The sequence below is a fragment of the Poecilia reticulata genome, chromosome 7, assembly GCF_904066995.2.
Source record: "Poecilia reticulata chromosome 7, P_reticulata-male-v2, whole genome shotgun sequence".
NCBI lineage: Eukaryota > Metazoa > Chordata > Actinopteri > Cyprinodontiformes > Poeciliidae > Poecilia > Poecilia reticulata.
In genome coordinates this window covers 30249233-30271944 of record NC_088836.1, presented here as the reverse complement: position 1 = coordinate 30271944, position 22712 = coordinate 30249233, and the positions used below count along the sequence as shown (strand labels likewise).

Genomic DNA, 22712 nt, shown 5'->3' with positions numbered 1-22712 from the left:
GTAATGCAGCCCTGCCCAGTGGACCGCCCTGAGTTGAGAGCTTAAAAGCTGAAACACAAGGCAGAAACGGGGTTCTTCGTCCCCGGCGCAGAAGAGGAGCCAACAAGAGGAAGCAGGCTAAAGACCAGCGGAGGACTAAACCCCGGGACCGAGGAAAAAGCTCAAAGACTTCACGCCGCCAAGAAGTTCCACCAGCCACCAACCCTGGTTCCAGATCCGACCAACTCCTCTGCCTCTACCCAACGCTCTCAACCCTGCCGCAGCCGACTTGGAGAAGAGACGGAGGTCATTTAATGACAAAGATTCTGCACGTTCGAAAGACAACGAACCGCTCTGCTCCGCTTCTCTTCAGAAAGGGGACTTTGCTCCGGCTGGACAAAGACTCTGACCAAGGGCATCTAAAGATTACAGCTGCCGAGAACAAGAACCATCGGGTATGAGTTGACCTGCTTCCCCCAAAGCCTCGCTTAGTGAACTTAGTGACACAGGTTAGGGACAAAAATAAGGATAGGGTGTGGATGATATATATATTTGAATCTGTTATATAATTACTTACTTTGTAACTTTTGGGAAATTAACCTGCCTGTTATATGCCCCTGCTAAAGCTTGCTTAATAAAACTATATTCTAAAATTCCAATGAGAATTGTGAACAACGAGTTTAATTGTGTCAGTCTTAATTATTGTCGGTTCTCCTGATTATGGTAAAGTCAACATACATGATACTTAAGATAGGGTGGGTTTGTGTATTCATCTGGAGAGCGTTAAACTAATGACCCTGGGGCTTAAATCTAAGTCACTGAACCTAATCTAGCCGTTAACAAGTGCCGTTACATTAGGAGAGGAGCTACCGTTAACAGGAGTGGTTGAAGGGGTTATGCAGCTGTGAGGGCTACTCAGCTGATTGTTCCTCAACTGTAAAGGGTCATAACTTCTGGATTGAAGGTAGTTAGAGCTAGACGAGTCCTTTCCGACCCCAGTTTAAATAGATAATTCTCCACAAACTATCGCTAGGGTAAGACCCAAGTTTTGGGGATTTTCCGGACTTGTTAGACAGAGAACTAGGCAGTAGTGAGTCCTAAGAGTTGTGAGGAGTAGGCGGGACTTATTATTGGGTAGTAACAGACATCAGTTAAAAATGTTAACTATGAAAAAACATGTTCGCCTCCAAATCATAATGCAGCAAATAGAGCGGCTGCTCCAATCGTCTTTTATCCACCGCCTTTTATTTTTGTTACATCTTTTATCTCTTAAAATGAATCCACAAACTATCACTATTGCTTCTACATGGTCATCCGTGTTTGGTTATTCTAAATTCCCGCTATGTTGGGGGTTTTACTGGATTATCCTCTGGAATCGGGATGTTCGTGCCATGTAGCTGAACACGAACCGATCGAACCAGTACTTTTATCAGCTCGGTGGTCACAGAGGTTTGGAGAATCAGCCGACAATTCTTAAATTGTTCCGTCTAAACCAGACTTAAGACTCACAAGCTCTACTCCTCTTCTGTCGACCACAGCCCAAGCGCTCTGACTCTGGTCGCTATGGTAACGTTTATATATCCCTTCAAAATAATATACAGAAGCACCACAAAAACGAACATTTTACTTTCGTGAATATTTTAACTCACGATACTGAGTAACGGGAGCCCTGAGCTTGTGTCTCTGCAACGAGACGGTTCCATCTGGGAGTGATGGGAGACAATAACACCCGAAGTGTTGCTTATATCCACAGCCTGCTTGGTCTCTACGTGGTGAAGTAGCTTGAAGCTTCATTGCCTCATTAGCAGCCGGTCGCCGCATGTTACGTAGAGCGGGTTTATAATGTGGGAGTCACCAACCGGTCCGGGATAAATCCATTCTCCTGTCTCTTTTCTGGGCCTTTTCCCCTTTGCAAAAAAACTTTCCAAAGACATCTGATCTGTTTCTTACTCATTTTTGTTGCGAAGTGGGGTGGTTGGTGGTGAGGAGAGACGCAGGACCCAGGATGTAGATGAAATGATGAATTTATTGATGAAGCTCACAGTCCAGAACAGGCAGCACGGCGGAGAATTAGGGAACACCTAATACCGTTAGCAACTGACAACAGAGACTGACAAGACGAGCTTATGCCGACACAGGACTTCACAGTTCTACTGTGCCGGCAGACAACTATACTAGACAACGACGTAGACGTGCGACGTTAGACAGTAGACAAGGATCTGACGAAGAACACAGACAACAGGTGGGACTTAATACACACAGGGGTAATCAAGGGAACGAGACACACCTGGGAAACAATCAATGGGAAAGACGCAGAGATAGATTCACAGGGAACAGGACCACACAGAAAAAACTCAAAAATAAACACACAGTAAGACGGATCATGACAATTTTGCTGTTTGTGGGCACAATGTTGGCGCGCAAGTAACCGAGACTTCCAATGATTCACTTCCTGCTAAAGTGCCCCTGGTTGTTGAAGAAAAATCCACATATAAACGGCTTGTAGTCCGGAAAATACGGTAAATGAAAAAAATCTAAATGCTCTCTGGTATTGTTCAAGGGGCCGGACCAAATGTGGAGGCGGGCCGGATCCGGCCCGCGGGCCATAGTTTGCGGACAACTGTTTTAGTGCATCACACCACTAAAAATGTTCAACTGCTGGACTAAAAGTGAGAAAGCAGCCAAAGTACACACACGCACCCCCCCCCCCGCCACCACACACACACACACACACACACACACACACACACACACACACACACACACACACACACACACACGCCCACGCACACACCCTCTCCCTCTGGGGTGCAGGAAACAGGACAGTCCCTCTACTGTCGAGGAGACAGCTCTGGTAGAGGAACATTGATTTCCTTACAGTCTACTTCTGGCTGCTCAATGCAGGGATTCACTCACACTTACACAAACATGCACACGCACACACACACACACACACACACATACACACACTTTTGTCTCGCTATCTTTGCGGGGACTTTCCATTGACTTCCATTCACCCTAACTCTGACCAAAACTTAATTCACACCTTGGACCTAAACCTTACCCCAAACCCAAAAACAGCGTTTCTTCTTTGGGAGCAGTGAGTCCCACAATGTAATATGTTCCAGAAAAATAGTCCCCACAATGCATCAAATACAGGATACACACCCACACAAAACAGGCTTCTACTGGCTTTGACCTGAACCAGTGATGTCACTCATTCTCTTGACAGTGATGTCACTCATTGTCTGTGACATCACTGACATCACTCTCTTTATTCCAAAATTCCAGATCAAATCATTTGTTCTACAAGCGAACAAAGTTGGAAGTCCTGCTGATTTATTCTGTTTTCATAAAACACAAATTCATTTAAAACATGGCATACAGTGGCTGTTATCGATGTAGGGATGAAGATCAGTCTAGCCTGTCAACGGACCGAAGTTCTGAGCCCACGACCCCGATGAATTGGAGATGGAAAACAACGAACTCCGGCAGTTGGTGGAGGATCTCCGACGGACCATCGAGTGCTCCAAACCTGGTAGGAGATCCAGGCAATCGGTCTTACGAGCTAACTGTGACATGTTAGCAAGTGAGAACGATGCACTAAGAGCTCAAATCATGTGTTTTCGTGTAGAGCTGGAAAGAACACAGCTCAGACATGAGGACATGAGAGCTGAAGTGCGTTACCTGGAAGAAGCTCGACTGGCTCTGAAAAACAGACTCATGAGGCTTCGGAAGAATTTGAAAAGGGCATATCTGTGCACTCAAAGGCGATCCGAAGACCTGCAGAGTCTTTCAGAGGAGTTGGGCGATATCCGGAGCCAGTATATCAGAGACTGTGAGGAAATTTACTACCTTAGACAGCAAAACAAGACTTTAATGTCTGAAAGTGTTGGGCTGAGGGAAAGATTGACTCGACAGCCGTCTGAGGAGCACCAGGAGATCCAGGGACCAGATTCAGCTCTCGGAAAGGTCTGCAAAAAGGTAGGTACAGTTTTCAGAACCATGTACCGAACAGGTACTCTGAGGTACTGGATACCAGAATGGATGCACTAAATCCATGCTGGTATCCCTCGGGTTGTTCTGGTTAAACTGGCCACCTTGCTGAAACTGGTTCCAGAGAAACAGGTCACTTTGCTGATGCTGATTCCAGAGAAACGGGTCGCTTAGCTGATCCTGGTTCTAGGGAATCAGGTCGCTTAGCTGATACTGATTCCAGAGAATAAGGTCACTAAGCTGATCTTGGTTCTAGGGAATCAGGTCACTAAGCTGATCCTGGTTCTAGGGAATCAGGTCACTTAGCTGATACTGATTCCAGAGAATCAGGTCACTTAGCTGATCCTGGTTCTAGGGAATCGGGCCACTAAGCTGATCCTGGTTCTAGGGAATCAGGTCGCTTAGCTGATGCTGGTTCCAGAGAATCAGGTCGCTAAGCTGATCCTGGTTCTAGGGAATCGGGTCGCTTAGCTGATGCTGGTTCCAGAGAATCAGGTCGCTAAGCTGATCCTGGTTCTAGGGAATCGGGTCGCTTAGCTGATGCTGGTTCCAGAGAATCAGGTCGCTAAGCTGATCCTGGTTCTAGGGAATCGGGTCGCTTAGCTGATGCTGGTTCCAGAGAATCAGGTCGCTAAGCTGATCCTGGTTCTAGGGAATCGGGTCGCTTAGCTGATGCTGGTTCCAGAGAATCGGGTCACTAAGCTGATCCTGGTTCTGGGGAATCGGTTCGCTTAGCTGACACTGGTTCTTGTGCCACCCAACGGATGTGGAGAGACGTCAGTTTTCTGCTCCATGATTCACTAAACGTCCGCCAGCAGTGCTACTGATCTTTAAGAGATACCGATTTTTAACAGCTACTGATTTTTAACAACTATTGATCTTAGGCAGGATTTTCTTACCCAACCAAAAAAACATTCACACATTCACACATTCACACGTAAAAACACATACTTGTGCACAACTTTGTATATCATGCCTTCACTCACAAACACACTTAGTATAATTAAATTCTATGAAATAATTTAGTTTTCTTTAGAAATCAAATAATTATTTGCATAAGTTTACTCCCTAAACTCTTCCTAATATCTAATACATTAACCTTTTCCTTAATACTTTCAAACTCTCTCTTCATATATCTTCTCTCTTTTTCATATTTATGGCATTCTCATATAACATGCTCTATGGTTTCATATTTATCACAGTAATCACATTTGCCAGTTTTATGTTTTTGAATTTTAAAAAGTGTATAATCAAGTCCTTTATGTCCAAATCTTAACCTTGTTATCACTCTTTCCTCCTTTCTATTTCTTCTTCCATTTCTCCTTTCTCCTACAATCCTCAGAATTTTATAAAACCATCTTCCTGTTTTATCTTTATCCCACTTTTTTGCCATACTTTCATCAGTTTCTCTTTAACAATACTCTTTCCTTCAGATTTACTTATTTTAACTGTAAATCAAATAGGATTTTTAATTGCCCTCTTTGCCATTTTATCTGCCCTCTTGTTTCCTTCTATTCCAATATGTGCTGGATCCCACACCTTCTTCTTCTTCTTCTACTTGTTTTATGGCGGTTGGCAAACAACTTATAGGTGCATTACTGCCACCTTCCAGACTGGAGTATAGATTTGATGTTCTACCTCTATAATCTTCCCATAATACCTGACTTCCTAAGAAAACTAAAAATGCTTTTAAATACTATATCCTCAGATGACTTTTTGCAGCAAATGTTTAATATCTAATTTATTTTTATTTCTATTTAACTCTCTGATTAACACCTCTCTTTCCCGACTATACTTATTACATTCTAGAAAAATATGCTGCATTGTTTCTGACTCTCCACAGTAACTACACAAACCTGTACTATGTTTGTTAATTATTTTCATAGTACTATTTAGTACTATGAAAGTACAAACCTTAATCTTGATACAACATCCTCTTCTTTTTTATTCCTATTACTTTCCCTACATTCCCCTACTTTTTTTGAATGCTATAATAAAATCTTGCCTTTTCTTCTCTATCCCATAGTTCCTGCCATTTCTGTATTTTACTTATACTTTTAACCTCATTTGCTGCACTCTTAGCAAATTTATCCGCCAACTCATTTCCTACTATTCCAATATGAGCAGGAATCCAAATTAACTTAACCCGGGATCCATATTTTTTAATCCTAAAAATTGATTAATATCCAATATGACGTCTTGTTTCTTAAATCTGTTCTAAAATACTTATTAATGCACTACTTGAATCTGAACAAATCAATATTTCCTTCTTTCTTGTTTCCTCACTCTATTCTAGAGCCATTAATATAGCCATTAGCTCACCTGTGTAAACGGTCAATCTATCTGTTACTCTTTTATTTTTCATAATACTTAAGTCCGGAATTATAAATGCTATTCCAATTTTATCATTTATCATTTTAGAAACATCTGTATATACTTGTAAATACTCAGCATATTCTTTCTTTATATACCTTTCCATCTTCTTTTATATATTTGTCTGCCTTTTTCCAATAAGCTTAAATCAACTTCAGCTTTTCCACTTAACCAAGGTGGAGTATCAGTAATATTCACCACAGGACTAATTAAATAATGATTTATTCCTATCTCACTTATCTCATTATTAATAATCCATCCAAAACTATTAATTTTCTTATTTTTAACTGTTTCTTGACAAGGTTGTAACATAACATTTGGAGGATAATTTTCCTTATGTCCTTTAACATTTGCCTAATAATGTATGGCTGCCGAACCAAACACTCCTGTCAAACAAATGTTAAAACATGCCTTGAATTGTGACCAACTGACTAATTGTCAGCACCAATTCATGCTTTTACATGACACACTATAGCCTCTATTATATTTTAAAGTAATATACAATATTTTAAATAATTTTAATATTAAATAATTTGGTTTTCTTTACTCAGAATCACTTTGAAATCTTTCTACTGTATAGATGAGACACAGTCATTTGTTTTCTATTTTAAGTCATTTTCCTTTTTTTTTGTTTTCCATTTTAAGAGACAGGTAAATTCTAGATGTGTTTCAGTTATTGGTGTAAAACTGTGGAATGAATTGAATGATGATTTTAAGTTATATCCTTTATGTGGGCAATATGCCAAAATAAAGTGATTGATTGATGAATTGATTTTTTAGGATTTATTTTTTCAAAATTGAGGGTTTTTCTTCCAGGTCATGTGACCTGTTGACTCAAAATCACTTTGAAATAAATCTACAAATCAGTATAGATGACACACAGTCATTTGTTTTCCATTTTCCTTTAACAATTTTGTTTTGTCAAAATTGAGTGTTTTTCTTCAATACATCCCAAGTCACCTGACCTATTTACTCAGAATCACTTTGGAATAATTCTACTAGTCTGTATAGAAGATGCAGTCATTTGTTTTCCATTTTAACCCTTGTATGTCAAAATGGGGTCCAACCGACCCCACACACGTAAAACCTGTCGTTTTACATAGACCTCTACGTTTGCCTCAGTCCTCGCATGTTTACTATTTAAAAAAAAAAAAAAATTGTCAAAATGTAGTATTTTTCTTCAATAGCTTCCAAGTCATGTGACCTATTGACCCAGAACCCGTGTGAAATTGTTCTAGTATCCCGTATAGATGAGGCACAGTCATTTGTTTTTCATTTTAATGCTTTTTAAAAAAATTATTACCTATTTTCTTTGTAGTATTTTTCTGAAAGCTTCCAAGACATGTGTCCTATTGATTCTAAATTAGTGTGAATTGTGTTAAATCTGCTGCTAAATGCCAACAATATTAACTATTCAGTGTGAGTGTTTGGCTTTGAACCAACTTTGTTTAAGTTTAGAGAGAAACTCACCTTCAATAACTCTGATCTCCAATATTTCCTCATATACCTCAGACAGCGATGACCCGGCTACTCCGCACCTGTACCGTCCAGAATCGGACATTTTCAGCTCTCTGATGGTCACCTGCAGATTTCCATTACGATATCTGAGGTGGAAACTCCCATTTTGAGCATCCGCTGACTTCGTCTTGATGATGATGTTGTTGTGTTTACATTCCTCTCTGCATAAATATCGTCTGCCGCCTCCAACCAGAGTGAACGGAAACTCAAAGGAGACGTTTTGTCCTTTGGTTGGTGTGTAAACGGGAAATCCTGCTGCTGTGTTACTGAGAAAAGATGCTCCTGGAAAACAAAGATTTAAGAGTCAGTGTTTTATGCATCCCTTTGAGTAGATAACTGCACCTAGATGTGCTTTTAGTGCATGTTATGAGATCTGCAGGCCTCCAAAATGTCTTGAATTTATGTGGAAAAAACTGTAAAGTTTGGCTTTGACCATATTAGGTCATGTGTCCAGGAACTTTGATGCTATGGCTTAAAAATCAAATCTCTGACTTTTTATACCTTCTATATTAAGGAAAAAAATGTAACGATAAAGTCGAAATAGTTCAAATAAAATGGTCATATTAGTAGAATAAAGTTGTAACATTACAACTATTCTTGTTATGATTATTCTCATATTATGTCGCCTTTATTATCATATTTTCATTATTCTCATTTCCAGAGTATCGCTAATACTCCGTCTTACACTAGATCCAATTTTAATTGTTTTTTTTTCTTGAAAAGACTTTGCAAATTTGTGACAAAAAAATATTTTCAAAAAGTAACTTATCATCCCTTCTTTAAGGCTGTATGACGGCCAGGCTATGAGAGTTTTTGTCAAATTAAAAGAAAATAGTCATAATATTATTTTACCAGAGAAACGTCTTAAAATTATGAAACAAAAAGATGTTTTAATGATTTTTACCTTTCTTTGAAACAGACTCAGTTGTTTATACGATCATTTCAAAGCTGTTACTGATGATAATTTGATGCTGATGTGTTAAAAGATAAAGTATTTCCTCATCTATAAATCTGACACCAGTAGACGATTCCTCATTTACATTTTTTGCCTGTTTTTGTGTTGGAGTTCTGATAAAACTACGAATTCATTCTCCTGAATATTGCGACTTCTTCCCATATTATTTCAACTTTATTCTCATAATTTAAAATTTTTCCATTGAAGAATTGACCTGAATTGAAAATATAAATAACAGAAGATGTAAAACACACTTGTTAAATAATAAGTAGGGAAGAATACAGTTATTCCTTATATAACAGGAATAACTGTAAACATTTATTTGAGACAGTTTCTCAAACCAATTCAGCTAAAAAAACTCTGGATTAACAATCTTCCGGTTCCTTTAAAGCAACTTCAGAATCTTCACTGAGGAAGTTTGTAAGGTAAACTTTGGAGATGACGGTAAAACATTTCTCTGTTTTTTAGGGTGGGGGGTTGTTACTCTGTGTGTTACTTCTACTCTCATGTTCGTCTTCAGGTGTTTTGAAATGGTGAAACAAGCCACTGTTTCCTCGTTTTCTTTTAGAAAACCAGCAGTTTCCCCAAACAAACACTGAACTCTATGGAAGGTTAGTTTCATTTTTTATTTAAATATAAATTTCTACATTCTTGTTTATGTGTGAACATAATCTGAGTTTAGATTTACAGCATCGGATTATTTGACAACCATGACAACAGAAAGTAACACATGAACTGAAGGAAAGTCCATGAAGATTTCAGTTTAAAACTTTCAACAAGTTAAAAACTTTCTGATAAACTGAGAAACTGAAAGGATGAAGGACTGAAGCAGAGAAACTGATATAAATTAAATAATGTACTCACTGAGGAAGAAGAGGCAGATCAGAGAGAGACAGACCTTCATCCGGAGCTGCTGATGGTTTCTAACTCTGCTTCTCTTCCTGCTTCTCTGATAAACCTGAAACTTCTCTGCAGGATGTAGTTCCTCCTCTGAACACCAGAGGGCAGAATCATCCAACTTTTACTGCATAAGTTCCAAATCAGATGAAACTACATCGGAAACTTTTAACAGACCGTAAAATCAGACACACACAAAAAAAGCCCAGTTAATTCATGCAGAAATAAATGATACAAAACGAGGTAAGAAATAATAGTTCATTAGAAAAAAAGAGCAATATTTACCAAACACACGTTACAGCTTGTTTAACAACAATCCAAAAAATATTCCTGATGAATAAAAATTACATTTAATTTATGAAACCTTTAAAATTATTTAAGTCTATGTTTTATATTTATTTTTCATCTGTCTAATAAGATTTCTATGTGGGATAGATTTGTAAATACTATAAAGCAACACGAGTTTGATTATTAAAATGTACCATTTGAATTATTAATTTTTGCATGATCACTTACGTGTACTGCAAAAAGGTGTCCTTTATTTTACATGAAAAATCGTTAAGTTGATTAAATTTAAGTATCAGCTTTCCAATTATTTTAGCAAATTTGGTTAATTTAATCCAAAAATCATTCATTCACATTTTTCTTTGCAACTTGTTTTCTCTGTCATAAAGAAGCAGTTCTTCATTAAGTTTAATCAAAGCACAAAATGCCATAAATATTCAGGATGTATGTCAACAAAGGAAAAAAGGAAGAGTTTAGGTTTTTGGAGTACAGTTGAAAGAACTTTATGAAATGTATTCAAGAAGATTAAGAAATATGTGGCTGAACACAGAATTATGATTTAAAAAAAAAATTCTTCTGTAGAAACAAAAACATGGCGTCTGCTTAATTTATTTGGTTTGCAGAGAAAATATGAGTTTTAACTCAGTTAAACACTGACCTCTGGCGTTAAGCGGAGGAACTGCATCCTGCAGAGAGGTTCCTGGTTTATCAGTGAAGCAGGAAGAGAAGCAGAGTTAGAAACCATCAGCAGCTCAGGATGAAGGTCTGTCTCACTCTGATCTGCCTCCTCTTCCTCAGTGAGTACATTGTTGTTGTTTTTATAAGACTTTATAGCAGTCGTAGTCTTTTTTAAACATTAAATTGACAGGAAATAGTATAAAGAAATAGAGGTAAGACATTTAGCAAATGACAACAAACCAGGAATTGAACCAAGGCCAGCCACGTCCAGGACTATACAGAGTATTTTATTTCTATCAAGGTCTCTGCTTCCAATACTTCATCCTGTCAGTTCCTCACTATACAAAATATTTGTTCTACTTTTATGATATATCTGGAGCCAGCTGTTTCAGTTTTATCCATTGCATCCCTTTTTATTTCTTTGGTAAAACAATTTTAAATAGAACTCTGATTTGTCCTCCATTTACTTTTTGTTACTTTTTGTTCATTTTGTGGTGAAATTTGCTGATGTTGTAAACTTCTGGATGTTAAATCTTTGTTTTCACACAATAACTGAAAAGTTGATAGGAGGCAGTTGTATGTAGAAATAAAATAAAATAAAGCTCACGTTTTTAACCTTCACATGCTCAGTCGGTTGGTTTCCAGAAATGTAGGTTTTCTAAAACTCAGAGAATTAAATAAATGGAGGAAACAGCTGAGAAACTGAAGAGGAACATCAACTTCCTCTCAGACACTCAAATAACCTTTGAAGAGACAAAACCTAGAACGATGCGTCAATGCTTTTCTTCAAAACTTTGCTTTGGAAACTTCCTCAATTGATATTGTCAACTGTTATGAGGAAACCAGAAGGTTGTTGATTTTAACAGTGAAATTAGCTGAATTAGTTTGAGACACTGGCTGAAGTTGACATGTATTCTAATACATCCAGTTAAATTCATAACTATGTTTTCTGTGATTCCCTTTTACAGTGACAGTAACTAAGGTTTATGTCCTCAGCAGCTCTGCAGGATGGAGAAACTATGGAAACCTTCTACAGAAAGGAAGGAGGAAGCATCACAGTCAGATGTGAATTTGGTTACACAGGAACCAAAAGGTTCGTCTGTAAGGAAACCTGTGGAGGAAGAAACATTCTCATTGAAACAACTGAAGATACATATCAGAGAGGCAGATTCAGTATCAGATATGAAAAACGAGATATTTTTTCTACTGATTTTCTACATGTGAGCATAACAGATCTGAAAACAACAGACTCAGGACGGTACCGGTGTCGCTCAGATGAAACCTTTGAAGGAACTCTATATGATAATTTTAATCTTGTTGTGACAGAAGGTGAGTTTTCTGGTTTAAACATTTATTTCAGATTTTCAACATCTCAGCTTTCAAATGCCAACATGGTCAAACTGTGATTCATGAAGAAACACATCAAAAATAACGTAAATTTATCTTCATGATTCTGTTTCATTCTCATATCCTGAGAACCAAAATGGACTCTGCACTGCAAAAACATAAAATCTGACAAAATTAATTTTAAAGTAACTTTTAAACAAGATATGTTGATTTAAGTCAATAATTTGTGTACTAGTTCTACTTTTCATTGGGAAACATTTTTCCATGTTTCCCAGTGGATCTAGTAATTTTACATCAGTAAGGAATTATTGACCTAAACAAGCATTTATATTTCTGAAAAGTTATTTGTAAGTTAGTTTTGTCTTACTTTAAGTGTACTAAGATATTTGCACTAGAAACTAGACAAAAATAATTTGTAAGATTTTGTGTTTTTACAGTGTGAGACTTTTAATAAGATCAACTTTTCCCCCATCAGCTTCTACCACAAGCGCAGCAACTACGTCAAGAAGAAGAACGACAGCAGCAGCAACTCAGAGTCCGAGTTTCTCTCCTACTCCATCTGAAACCATCAAACTCTCTGAGAAACCAGCTGCAGCTTCAGGTTCATCATCTGTTCATGTTTGTTGAGATCATTTGGGTCTGTTAAAGTCCATCAGTGACATTCAGAGCAGTTAAAGGAAAAACCTATTAGCAATAAATTTTGAAAGTCTCAAAATTGGAAAAACAAAATACAAAAACAAATGCAGTTAAACTAATTTCTGATTCATTTAAAATGTTTTGTCAGGGGTTCTTGGATTTGTGGTTTACTGACTCACTGGATTAAAACCCACAAACCAGCAAAAGATCAAGACCTTAAAGCTGCAGAATGTAAATACTACAAAAATGTGTTTTTTCCATATTTTTGAAAACTGTCAGTGTGTCGTGACAGTGTAATATTAGATAATTTATGAAAAGATCGATCTTCTTCACCTCCTCTCTGAGCTACTATTGTTGTCTGAAGAAATACAACCAATTAGAGCCAGGATCAAGAGGCGGGTCTTAGTGCTGACAATCAATGCTAATTGCAGAGAACCAATTTACTGATGCATGAAAATCATCTTTCTACCGTCATCATTGGTGGCTATGATGATAGCCAACAAAATCAGGCTCATCTGTTGCATGTACTCTGCGTTGTGTTAAGAAAGGAACCAGCAGTCGAGGACCCAGGGTGTTTTGTGCGGGAAGGCAGGTTTATTCTGTTCAAAACAAAAACACTCTCAGCACAGCAGTTCTTGGGTTCTGGCTTCCTCACAAACACCTCTCCCCAGCGCAGCATTGCACGAACTCACAGGAATGTGCTAAAACCAACCAAAATAATAAAGTAAAATCTACATTCATTCAAAACAATTAAAATAAAACCCAAACAGAAATAATCTGCCCAATAATTACAATCTTCCATCATAACATAAAAATATACTAAACACATTAATTTAACATCCAAATAAAATTGAAGCAACTCACATACCTGTTCAAAACAAAAACACCCTCAGCACAGCAGTTCTTGGGTTCTGGCTTCCTCACAAACACCTTAACCAACCAAAAGAACAAAAAAATAATTACGTTGGCACAGAAAACTTTATAGATGTTACTAACGCGGGAAATAAATGCCCAGTACAGTGCTGCGCTAAACATAAACAGTTAAACAATAATATATATAACAGCTTGTGAGTTTACAACATACTTTTTAGAACATTTTTAATATTTTAACACATGAACAGAAGACAACTTTATACGCTTACCTCTCCCCAGCGCAGCTCTGGGCGAACTGAGGAGAGCAGCGGGAACACACAGGATATGACGCAAAAACAGGAAGCAAGAAAATAAAAGCGTCACCACCAAAATAAAATAAAATAAAATTCAGAAAATAAGAAAAACAAATATACCTATATAATTGAAGATGGATTTCAAGTAAAATATAAATGTTTTTTAAGGTTCTTTTGGCTCTAGTGGCCTTTTTTTGATAGTTAATTGACAGGAAACAGGGTAACGAGAGAAGGGGGAAGACATGCAGCAAAGATCACCAGGCTGGGAATCGAATCTGCGACAGCTGCGTCGAGGACTGAGGCCTCCATATGTGGGTTGTGCTTAACCCCTGAGCCACCACAGCACACCCGAAATATAAATTTTTACAGACTTGCTACATCTGCACTGCAGAAACATAAAATCTGACCAAGTATTTTTGTCTAGTGCAAAACTTGAAATAAGACAAAACTAACTCCTGTTGTCCTCATTTTCTGTATATGAGGAAAACATATACAAATCTCTGTCATTTTGACCCGAGGACAACAGGAGGGTAACTTTTCAGCAAGATATGGTGATTTAAATCAATAATTCGTGTACTAGTTCTACTTTTCATTGGGAGTCATTTTTCCATGTTTCCCAATGGATCTAGTAATTTTCCACCGGTAAGGAGTTATTGACTTAAAACAAGCATTTATATTTCAGAAAAGTTATTTGTAAGTTCGTCTTATCTTACTTAAAGTGTACTGAGATATTTGCTCTAGAAACTAGACAAAAATAATTCATAAGATTTTGTGTTTTTACAGTGAGAGACTTTTAATAAGATCAACTTTTCCCCCATCAGCTTCTAGCACAAGCGCAGCAACTACGTCAAGAAGAAGAACGACAGCAGCAACTCAGAGTCAGAGTTTCTCTCCTTCTCCATCTGAAACCATCAAACTGTCTGAGAAACCAGACAGTTTGATGAAAGCCACCAATAATGATGGCTCAGATTTTTGGCAAAAAAAAATCTGATTTAGTTGGAGCAGAGGATCTTGTTTGCATAAGATCCAGGACAGGGTAGTGATAGTTTTTGGTTTTTTATTATAGCTTAGTTTTATTTTTGTGACTTTTTTTCAAATTCAATTAATTTTAAGTAGTTTTTATAGTGTGTTTGCTAGTTTTTATTTAATTAAATATTGCTTAGTTCTACAGTTTAGGTTTTATTAGTTATAGTAATAGTTTAAAGTTTTCTGGACCTAAAACTTAACTAAAGTATTGTACTGTGATTATTCATACAGTACATCGATAAGGTAATGGATATTTAATAGAAGATACAATTTTAAAATGTATCACTTTATTGTTGAATACATTTCTCCCACATTTTGCTGTCGCCGTCTGTGGTACTCATATAAATACATGGTTTAGTTCCAGTTAGTTATGGTTTTCCCTCATATTATTTATGCCAGTGAAAAATGTTTGAGTTTTGGTTATTTTGTTAGTTTTAGTTTAACTGTAATAATCTTGATCCAGGAGAATTTGATAGGCCAGTTCAGATAGAGACGATTGTTTTGGGTCAAACCGACTCACTGCTGCGTCTCGGTGCCGACTTCCAAACAGCCAGATTTTAAAAAGAATGAAACTTCTTTTGCATTTCCTGTGCAAAAACCTCAACAACATTTTTACTTCACCGACCTCATCACTGTTGTAGGTTTCATCTTTGGTTCTTTATGCTGCAAAGTTTAGACATTAAATATGTTACACTAACACAGAGGCAGAGAAATGTGTAGAAATGCTGACATTTAAATGTTACTTGCAAAGATAAATGTCATCATCAGCTGTTGGATCAGATGCACCACGTTTGCCACTTTGTCATGATCAAACTAAGCTGTTCTTTTTTTTTTTTTTTACTTCCCTGCAGGTCTGCAGCTTTATGTGGTTTTGTCTCTGGTCGTCAAGATCATCTTGTTATCAACGCCTGTGGTTATTTTCTGCATGAAGAGGAGGGCCATGAACAGCAGAGGTGAGAAAACACAGAAATACTCGTCCTTCCTTTATGAAAAACGACATATATACTAAGCTCCTTTAAGCCCTGAAGGCTTCTTCCTCATTTTCTTCTTCTTCAGAGTTTTATTAGTCCAGAACAAGTGTCTGTCGTCTGTCTGAAGCTTCATTGGATATATTGGAAGAATCAACAGAGCAGTCAGATCCCTAAACAGGAAGGAGTAAAAATAAAGATTCAGCAACAAATTTACAGAAACAAGAAAGTTACTTATAAACATTAAACATATGTTCCTCTTTCAGCTGCATAATTTCTGGAGAACAAAATGTTTCCAACATGCTCTGATCATCAGTCAGCTGTGGTTTTCTAGGACTTAATCTCTGATCTAAATGTTTTTCAGATTCTGCTGTGGAAACAGAGAACGATGGGGTCAACCAGGAGTGTATGAATATTTATGAAGCACCAGAGTTTCTAGAATCACCTCAGTGAAACAACTCAGAGAGAGAAGAAACCAGAGTTTACATTTGTCATTTTAAGACATCCCCTCCCTAATTTATAATATCATTAGAGCTGCTTACCAAGTACAAACATGGTAAACTTTCAGGTTATTTTATACTTTTATTTTTAAATATGTTTGTTTGAAGTGATTTTCTGTCTTTTGTAAATGTGAAAATTTGACACCAATAAATCTTACATACCATCTGAAGTTTCTCAGTTACTTTAATCTAATCAGGGATCATAATCTATCATATCTGATCAGACTCAATTGGTTCAGTTATTAGAAATATGATCAATATGATTAAGTGCAATAAAATATATTCTATCAATGTGGCTAACAGCAAACAGCAAACAAGAAGGTCCTGAGTTTGAATCCAAAAGTCAAAGAAGATGAACTTTAAAAAATACAATTTCAGTGAAATTTATTCAAGCCTCAACATTATAGATAGAGTATCGAAAGCAGCCAAGTAGATTTCAATATCAACCCCCTTTACCCCTACCCCTCCCCCCACCCCCCACCCCGACACACAAAATACTTTGCGTGTCGGATTTAGTAATGTAATTATATTAGTTGTGTTACCACCCCCACACCACTAGAGGCAGTACCAACCCCGAAAAGATGCGACTAAGGAGCAGATTTAGACTATAGAATTTGGTAAAAACTGTGAGTTTTGCTGAAGTAATTAAAGACACAAGTTCAAATCCATGCTGAGAGTGGAGCTCCTTCAATCAGGGCTCCTCCGCAGCTCTGATTGGCTAAGCAATGTAACGTGATCCTCTGATTGGCTAAGCAATGTAACGTGATCCTCTGATTGGCTAAGCAATGTAACGTGATCCTCTGATTGGCTAAGCAATGTAACGTGATCCTCTGATTGGCTAAGCAATGTAACGTGATCCTCTGCAGCAAGTGATGGCAAAGCGGGGCGTCATCACGACTTTACACAAGTGTGTCTTTACCTCCGCGGCAGAGGCTCCGCCGAACCCCTGAGACCGACTCACCGGACCCCTGGGGTTCGATCGAATCCAGATTAAGAACCACTGGTTTAGGTAAAAACAGTCGCCGGAGGTACAAACTGCTGAAGGTGTGAAGTTATTTAAATGCCTTAAAATAACGTCTGTAACCTTTGCGTCAACTACAAACAGTGTGATTCTATTTTTTCATGGTTGTAAAAGTTACTGTACAACAAGAAAGTTGACTGATGAAGCATAATTTGAATTTGAACGACTCTGAAGTTTTAACGCCGAAATAAAATAAAGTGGAGAGCGCCCTCTGGTGTTCAGCGGATTAACTGCATCCTGCAGAGAATTTCCTGTTTTATCAGTGAAGCAGGAAGAGAAGCAGTTAGAAACCATCAGCAGCTCAGGATGAAGGTCTGTCTCACTTTGATCTGCCTCTTCTTCCTCAGTGAGTACATTGTTATTTTATTTCTATAAGTTTCTCTACTTCATCCTTCCAGTTTATCAGTTTTTCTACCTTTTGCATGACGTGAACTTTGTTTCAAATGGCCCTAAATGTGATCAGTGTCTCTTCCTGTTGGTTTCTGTGCTAAGACACGCTGATGCTCACTTTAAAACATGAATAAATTCAGCTGCTAGCTTATTTATACCTTTTAAAATTATAATTAATTATGTGTTTGTAAGCTAATCAAGGACTATTATACTTATAGTAACTTTAGCTTTAGTTCCTTTTACCAGTAAAAATAAAATGTATCGCATTCTTTTGGGTTTGTGCTAATCTTTTTTTTCCCACAACAAAACTTAAAAGTAACAAAAACATTTGTTATCAATGTTTACATTTACATTTTTAGGCTAACAGAAACACTTTATTGTTTTGGAGAAGTTATGGTTTTTGCTTCTTAAGACAAAGGTCAGAGCTGCAGTGAACCACAGACAGCAGCAACATGCAAACCGTCATTACAGATAAGATATTCTGGTGAATATCTTATCTGTAATGACGGATAAGATATAAGTAGAGAAGTACTTCTCTACTTTGAAGTACTTTGCATACTTCAAAGTAGAGAAGTATGCAAGTTTTATTAGTTAGATACAAACTTTCTCATTATAACCAAAAGGCTGTTGATCCAAACAAATTCAACTAAATTACTCTTACTTAGAGTAAGAGCAATAATAACTTAGAGGAATAAGAAACATGTAAAGCGACCACAGACACCTCATTTCACACATAAAGATGCAATCAGCAGAGGAAGGCCGTGCAGGAAGCTAAGAAAAAACATTTATAGAGTTAACCTGTTGAAACGAGGAGAGAGTGAAAAAAATGTTTCATTAATCTAACATTTTCTAAAATGTTGCCACCAATTGAATAAACGCCTCATGTCCTCAGTTTAATTTTTAGATTATATTATTCTGCCTGGTCTTACAGTAACTTTATCTGTGCAGGGCTGCAGGATGGAAACGCTGTGAGGAGGGAAACTGGAGTAGAAGGAGGAAACATCACAGTTAAATGTCCATTTCTCCTCTCTGGAAGCAGGAAGTTTGTTTGTAAAAATGTCTGTGAAGGAGAAAATATTCTGATTGAAACAACCAACAACACAGCTGAGAAAGGAAGATACAGTGTTAAATATGAAAGAAACATCATTATATTCAAGGATTTTCTTTATTTTACCATCGAAGACCTGAAGAAGTCAGACTCAGGACGGTACAGGTGTCGCTTGGATAGAACCTTTATAACCGGATATGATGATTTTGAGCTGGTTGTGAATGAAGGTGATTTTTCTACATAAAGTCCAGAAAACTTTTCTTAATGTCTCTGAACAGAAGATTCTGCTCTCTGACTGATTCTTCTGCTAAAATTACCCTCAGGAACACCTGGTTCTGTTTCAGTGTTTACAACTTCAACAACTACAGAACCAAACGGAACTCTGCAAACTTTTACGACATCAACAATTCTCCCAACGTCCTTCAGAACAGCATCAGTCCAGAGTTCCTCTCCTCCTTCTTCCTCTAAAACCAACCAGCCTCCTGCAGCTCCAGGTAAATTATCTCTGCGTGTGTCGACGTTCAGGTCATCAGGTTTCACTTTGCTCCTCAGAGAGTATCAGAGAGTTAATCAACATTAATTAAAGAAAAGCTGCTTGAAATTTAGGAAGGCTTTAACATTCAATAGCTTCACATAAACCATTTTAAAATGTTTTTGATCATCTTAAAAGGTTAAATCAGGACATGATAGTTTTCTGGGGTTTATGTAAATAATCAACAGGATTCAAATAAGTGTGGCTTTTTATCTTTCCTTCCATCACTACCTGTAACTCTACAATGAACAACATTACAACAACATTTAATTTCCTTTAAGGTTCAATAAAGTATTTTTGAATTGAATTAAATTCCATGAATAGCTTATAGTAGGCCAATGAGTTATACAAAATATATTCATTACATTTTTTCCAAATCAACGTTTACTCTCGTACGTGAAAATGGCTACAAATAAATACACAATTATACAACCATACATCTTTGAAAAGCAGAAGAAGAGACTCCTGCACAACTAACAAGAATGCAGCATGTTTTTCTGCATGGTTAGTCAACAACAAAACCCTTTTCAAGCAGCTATTTGTGAAACTAGCTGACCAAACATGCTGGAACTCTACTTGGGTTGCTAGGTAACAGGCTGGGGTTGCTAGTGATAGGTATTTTTCGTGAACCTGCATATGAATTTTATGGCAAAACTTTTGCAAAAGGAAAAGACTCAGCAAACTGCTCCTCTGAGCCGTTCACAGAGCGTTCTGCCCTCTCTCTGCTAGAGCAGGCCTTTTATTTGGGAAAACAAAAGTGAGAAAAGATAAACAACAAAAACAGACGGCAAGCTCTATCTAACACACAGGTCACCAAGCTCTTTCTCTTGAGAGTGATTTCTTCCAAGGGTGGAGGGAACAATCAGTTCTCAGGAACACAGATATTCAACACAGCAATCAAAAAGTTTTAGCACAGCACGTCACTACTGATTAATATTAGACTGAATAATGACCTAAAGTAATAATAAAAATGATAACACAAAAACTCTCAAACAGCTAGGTTACGGTGCAGTGCCAGCTGATTTGGGATTCCAGAGGTTTCTGACATGACTAATTTTTCAGTCCTCAAAAAACATAAACTTATTTCCAAAAACCGGGCTTTTGTTAAGCGCTAGATTTGTTTATAGAAACGGTTGAAATGGAAGGACAAAAACATGCAAAATGTGAATTTTGACAAGTATTTTCTGTTTGATGTGTTTTAGATAACCAGGAAGCAGGAAACTGGATAAAATATGATAGGATAAAACATGAACATCAATCAGTTTTTCAGAGTGAAACTCAGCTGTCAATGTCCCTGCAGGTCTGCTACTTCTTGTGGTTCTGGTTCTGGTAATCCTGATCATAACGTTGGCTGTGGGTCTGCTGATTTTCTTTGAGAAGAAGCACTTTGGGCAAAAAAATGGTGAGTTAAGAAAAAAGCCAATTCTATCCTGACACCATTAAAGCAACCAGACACACTGTTTATTTTCTTAAGCGGTAACACTTTATTTGAAGGGGTTTGCATAAGACTGACATGACACTGTCATAAACATGACATAACATCTGTCATGAACATAAAGAAGTCTTTATGAATGTTTATGACAGTTGTCATGAAGTGTCATTCGGTAAATAATGACACTTTTAATGCAAAGTTGCTCTAAAAGTTGCTTTAAAAGTCCATTAAAAATGCCAACTTTGCATGATTTTGTAAATTATGATAATTTAATGCAAAGTTGGCATTTTTAATGGACTTTCAATGCAACTTTTAGAGCAACTTTGCATTAAAAGTGTCATTATTTACCGAATGACACTTCATGACAACTGTCATAAACATTCATAAAGACTTCTTTATGTCCATGACAAGTGTTATGTCATGTTTATGACAGTGCCATGTCAGTTTTATACACACCCCTTCAAATAAAGTGTTACCTCAAACTGTTGGGACTGAACACATGAGATAAAGAAAAGATTTTCAGGATTATTCTCAACTTCTGACATATCATTCCACTTCTAATATGACTGATGCATTAAATATGAAGTTGTTGACTCAAAAGCTGTTTTCATTGCACATTACAACCAAAGAATATTGAAATAGTTTGAGGGTTATGAACACTTTTGTAAGGTACTATGAAAATACAGATGGGACAATTTAACCAAAACAAAGGAAATATTAATATTTTGTGTCCTTCAGGTCCTTTAGTGAAAACAGAATATTCTGACCCCACAAAGGTGAGCTTGAGTCACTATAAAAACACGTATAAAGTGTTGGTTCATGAAGTGGCTGATGCATGAGAAGCTTCTCCTTCTGCAGGTCAGTACTGTGTATGAGGAGATCAGACTGGAGGAGAGAGAAAACGAAACGCCTCCTCAGGAAAAATCTCCAGTTTATTCTCTGGTCAGATCCTGTGAACCAGCTGAAAGCAGTGACCTGTACAGCCTCGCCGGCTGTCCAAAGAATGACGTAAGTTGGATTCTTGAACAGCAGCAAAAATATTTTCAGTGGTAGATGTTGTGACTTATAGGCAATTAACTATAATTTGCATTATTAGTGTCTTATTTACAATTATATGTTAAGCAGAATTATTATTATTCACTGAATTTAACATGATTAGGAAAAGGTGAACATATTTAAGTGCAAATACACAACAGGATCTAGTTTGGACTTTTTGTCACCATCTTGTTTTCTGTTGATTTCGGTTGCTAGGTTACGAACAGTTGTTGCCGTTATCAGCTGTCGCCATTTTTACTAAAAAAAAAACACAAAAAAAAAAAAAACTGAAGAGAAATGTTCAGCAAAAGACGTCTGAGCCTCCGCTGTGACCGAAGAAGCTTTCATTTTGTAATAATAACTCATTCCTACTAATAATAATTAAAATAATAATATAAGCTTTTAAACGAAAAGTCTTGTTTTCTTGTTTTCCTCCAGGTTGAAGTTGACGCTGTGGATTACTCTGTGGTGCATTTTGCTACAAACACCACCACTTCCTCCAACAGCGCCCCCTGTGGCCATGCGGTTAATGACACCTACTCAGCCGTGGGCTCTGCCAACCTGAGCGATGATTCGTCTGCTCTTTATTCCAACGTGACTTGCTGTGGATCGTCAGACAATTTATATGATTAGCATTGAGCTAACAGAAGCAAAAACAACAACCAATCAACATTAAGCTGGCCACATATTCTCAGTTTGTATGTCTATAACTATTATTTTTATCTATTTCTATGCATCATAAACTAACTGAATTTGTATAAACCATAAAAGTTTTGTTTTATTACAGGTTTTTATGATTTTTAGCTCCTTTTTTACATTTAATAAAAATATTTTTGAAGCTACTGCAGCTCATTTGCCTCTGTGTGTCATGTTATTTACTTGGATTTAGAATTTCTGAAAGTAAAATTGTTCAATACATAAATAATTTTG

The 22712-nt window shown here is 37.2% G+C and overlaps 2 protein-coding genes across 5 annotated transcripts; both read left to right on the top strand.

Annotated features, from left to right (window-relative positions):
• The first annotated feature begins 8080 nt into the window (after window positions 1-8080).
• On the top strand, window positions 8081-16739 carry LOC108166404 (uncharacterized). Its single transcript, XM_081609294.1, has 5 exons — window positions 8081-8169; window positions 11681-12010; window positions 12504-12629; window positions 15708-15809; window positions 16189-16739. Exons 2-5 carry the CDS (start codon window positions 11701-11703, stop codon window positions 16275-16277), a joined length of 627 nt encoding a protein of 208 aa, XP_081465420.1. The 5' UTR covers window positions 8081-8169; window positions 11681-11700; the 3' UTR covers window positions 16278-16739.
• On the top strand, window positions 10293-22629 carry LOC103467883 (uncharacterized). 4 transcript variants are annotated; one of them, XR_001776744.2, is made up of 8 exons: window positions 16837-17691; window positions 18684-19010; window positions 19107-19277; window positions 20616-20717; window positions 21486-21523; window positions 21606-21755; window positions 21999-22133; window positions 22221-22356. XR_001776744.2 is itself a non-coding variant. In XM_081609292.1 (7 exons), the coding sequence occupies exons 1-7, from the start codon at window positions 10761-10763 to the stop codon at window positions 22413-22415; spliced, it is 1023 nt and encodes a 340-aa protein (XP_081465418.1). In that variant the 5' UTR covers window positions 10293-10760; the 3' UTR covers window positions 22416-22629. The 4 variants fall into 4 exon arrangements, 3 of the variants coding, with proteins under 3 accessions (XP_081465418.1, XP_017161042.2, XP_008412833.2); XM_081609292.1 differs by lacking the exons at window positions 16837-17691; window positions 21999-22133 and adding an exon at window positions 10293-10800 and having other exon boundaries at window positions 22221-22629; XM_017305553.2 differs by lacking the exon at window positions 21999-22133 and having other exon boundaries at window positions 19128-19277; window positions 22221-22629.
• Window positions 22630-22712: the final 83 nt, after the last annotated feature.